Genomic DNA, 1742 nt, shown 5'->3' on the forward strand with positions numbered 1-1742 from the left:
TATCTAAACACCTTTTTTTCTGTGTATCTTTACTAAATATGTCAAAGATTTTGACTGGATAGGACATGTTGTCAGCTACCTTCAGCCATGTTTCTTGTAAAGCTATGATTTTCGGTTGTAAAGTTGTTATAGCATAAAATAAGTCCGCGGTATGTACCCGATAGCTCTGAATATTCCATTGTATTGTGGGGAACTAAAAAATATATATTTCTTTACCTTTCATATTTGTTTTAAAAAAAGGAAAAGTATAAAAAATGTTTTTACATGTACAGAAGTTCAGATAATTTTAGAAATAAAGTTAGTGTTCATACTGAAGTCAATCCTGGCCCATACCTACCTACATACTTGCACCCTAGCTACTTTACACTAGTGTGGAGTGAGGGTTCCACAATTGGTGACTCGGACGTGCAGTCATTACAGTCAAGAGCGAGGCTATGGACGATCATTCTGATGACGAAACTACCACATTGGCCGATCAGGAGATCCCGTGTTACGATCAAACTCCCACAATTCTGGAAGGACAACCCGGATCTCTGGTTCTCGATGGTGGAATCGCAGTTCAGAATCCATCGTATCACTTCGGAGCAAACGAAGTTCGACTACGTGATTCAGTCTTTGGATCAATCCATCATTCTTTACTTGTCGGACATCCTGAAAACCCATCCTGAGGATGCATATACCACGCTCAAGACCCGTATTATAACGGCTTTCTGCGAAACAGATGAAAAGAAGTTACGTACGTTGCTGGGAGGTATGCATATAGGTGATCAAAAACCATCTCTTTTTTTGCAGACAATGATAAATCAAGCTGGTTCTCATGCAAATGACGCTATTCTGAAGACCCTTTTCATGGACCAACTTCCTGAACAGGTACGGGGTATTCTGGTTATGAGTAATGAGAACTATCTAGACAAAATTGCAGCTCAGGCGGACAAGATTGTCGAAACTATTCGTCCAACTACGATATCAGCTGTTACTAATCACACCCCAGTAGCTAAAGACTCAACACCGATGGAGTACTTGGTACAGCAATTGAACGAGCTAAGCCGGAAATTTGATAAAATCAGTCGTGGTCGTATCAGGAAGAGAGAGGCTGGTCATAGTGAGCGGGGCAAGACCCGTTCACAGTCGAGAGGTCGTTCTTTCAATCCTCGTAGCAAGCTTTGTTTTTATCATTTCTGGTTTGGGAAGAAGGCAACGAAATGTCCGGATCCTTGTTCATGGGTCCGTTCTCATTCCAGTAGCAAGCAACCGGATTCGGAAAACTAGAGGGCCAGTCGGAATTGGCGGAAACTGGCGTACATGGCCACAAATCCCGTCGATTATTTATACATGATAGGACGTCGCAGCGCAGTTACCTGATCGATACGGGGGCAGATGTATCGGTCATTCCACCAACGAAGCAAGAGAGACAGAACGCTCAATGCCATTTAAAACTTTTTGCCGCGAATGGTACACGCATCAAGACGTATGGGATGAAGTCGCTTCAGCTTGATCTTGGTCTACGCAGACATTTTTCTTGGAGCTTCGTTATTGCAGATGTTGGGAAACCGATCATTGGGGCCGATTTCATAACAAACTTTCACCTACTTCCTGATCTGAGATTGAAGAAGTTGGTAGACAGCAAGACGTCGCTCAAGGCCCATTGTAAAACATTAACTATCCTGCAGCAAACATAACGACGATCTTTGGTACGTCGGAGTTTCACAAGATATTAGAAGAATACCTTGAAATAACTCGTC

The 1742-nt window shown here is 42.6% G+C and overlaps 1 protein-coding gene across 1 annotated transcript; it reads left to right on the top strand.

The window, feature by feature from the left end:
* Positions 1–264: 264 nt before the first annotated feature.
* On the top strand, positions 265–1269 carry LOC149962002 (uncharacterized). The gene has a single exon (XM_090164343.1). It carries the CDS (start codon positions 265–267, stop codon positions 1267–1269), a length of 1005 nt encoding a protein of 334 aa, XP_090020469.1.
* Positions 1270–1742: the final 473 nt, after the last annotated feature.

The sequence above is a fragment of the Leiobunum rupestre genome, chromosome 1 (assembly GCF_980474605.1).
Source record: "Leiobunum rupestre chromosome 1, qqLeiRupe1.1.hap1, whole genome shotgun sequence".
NCBI classification, from domain to species: domain Eukaryota; kingdom Metazoa; phylum Arthropoda; class Arachnida; order Opiliones; family Sclerosomatidae; genus Leiobunum; species Leiobunum rupestre.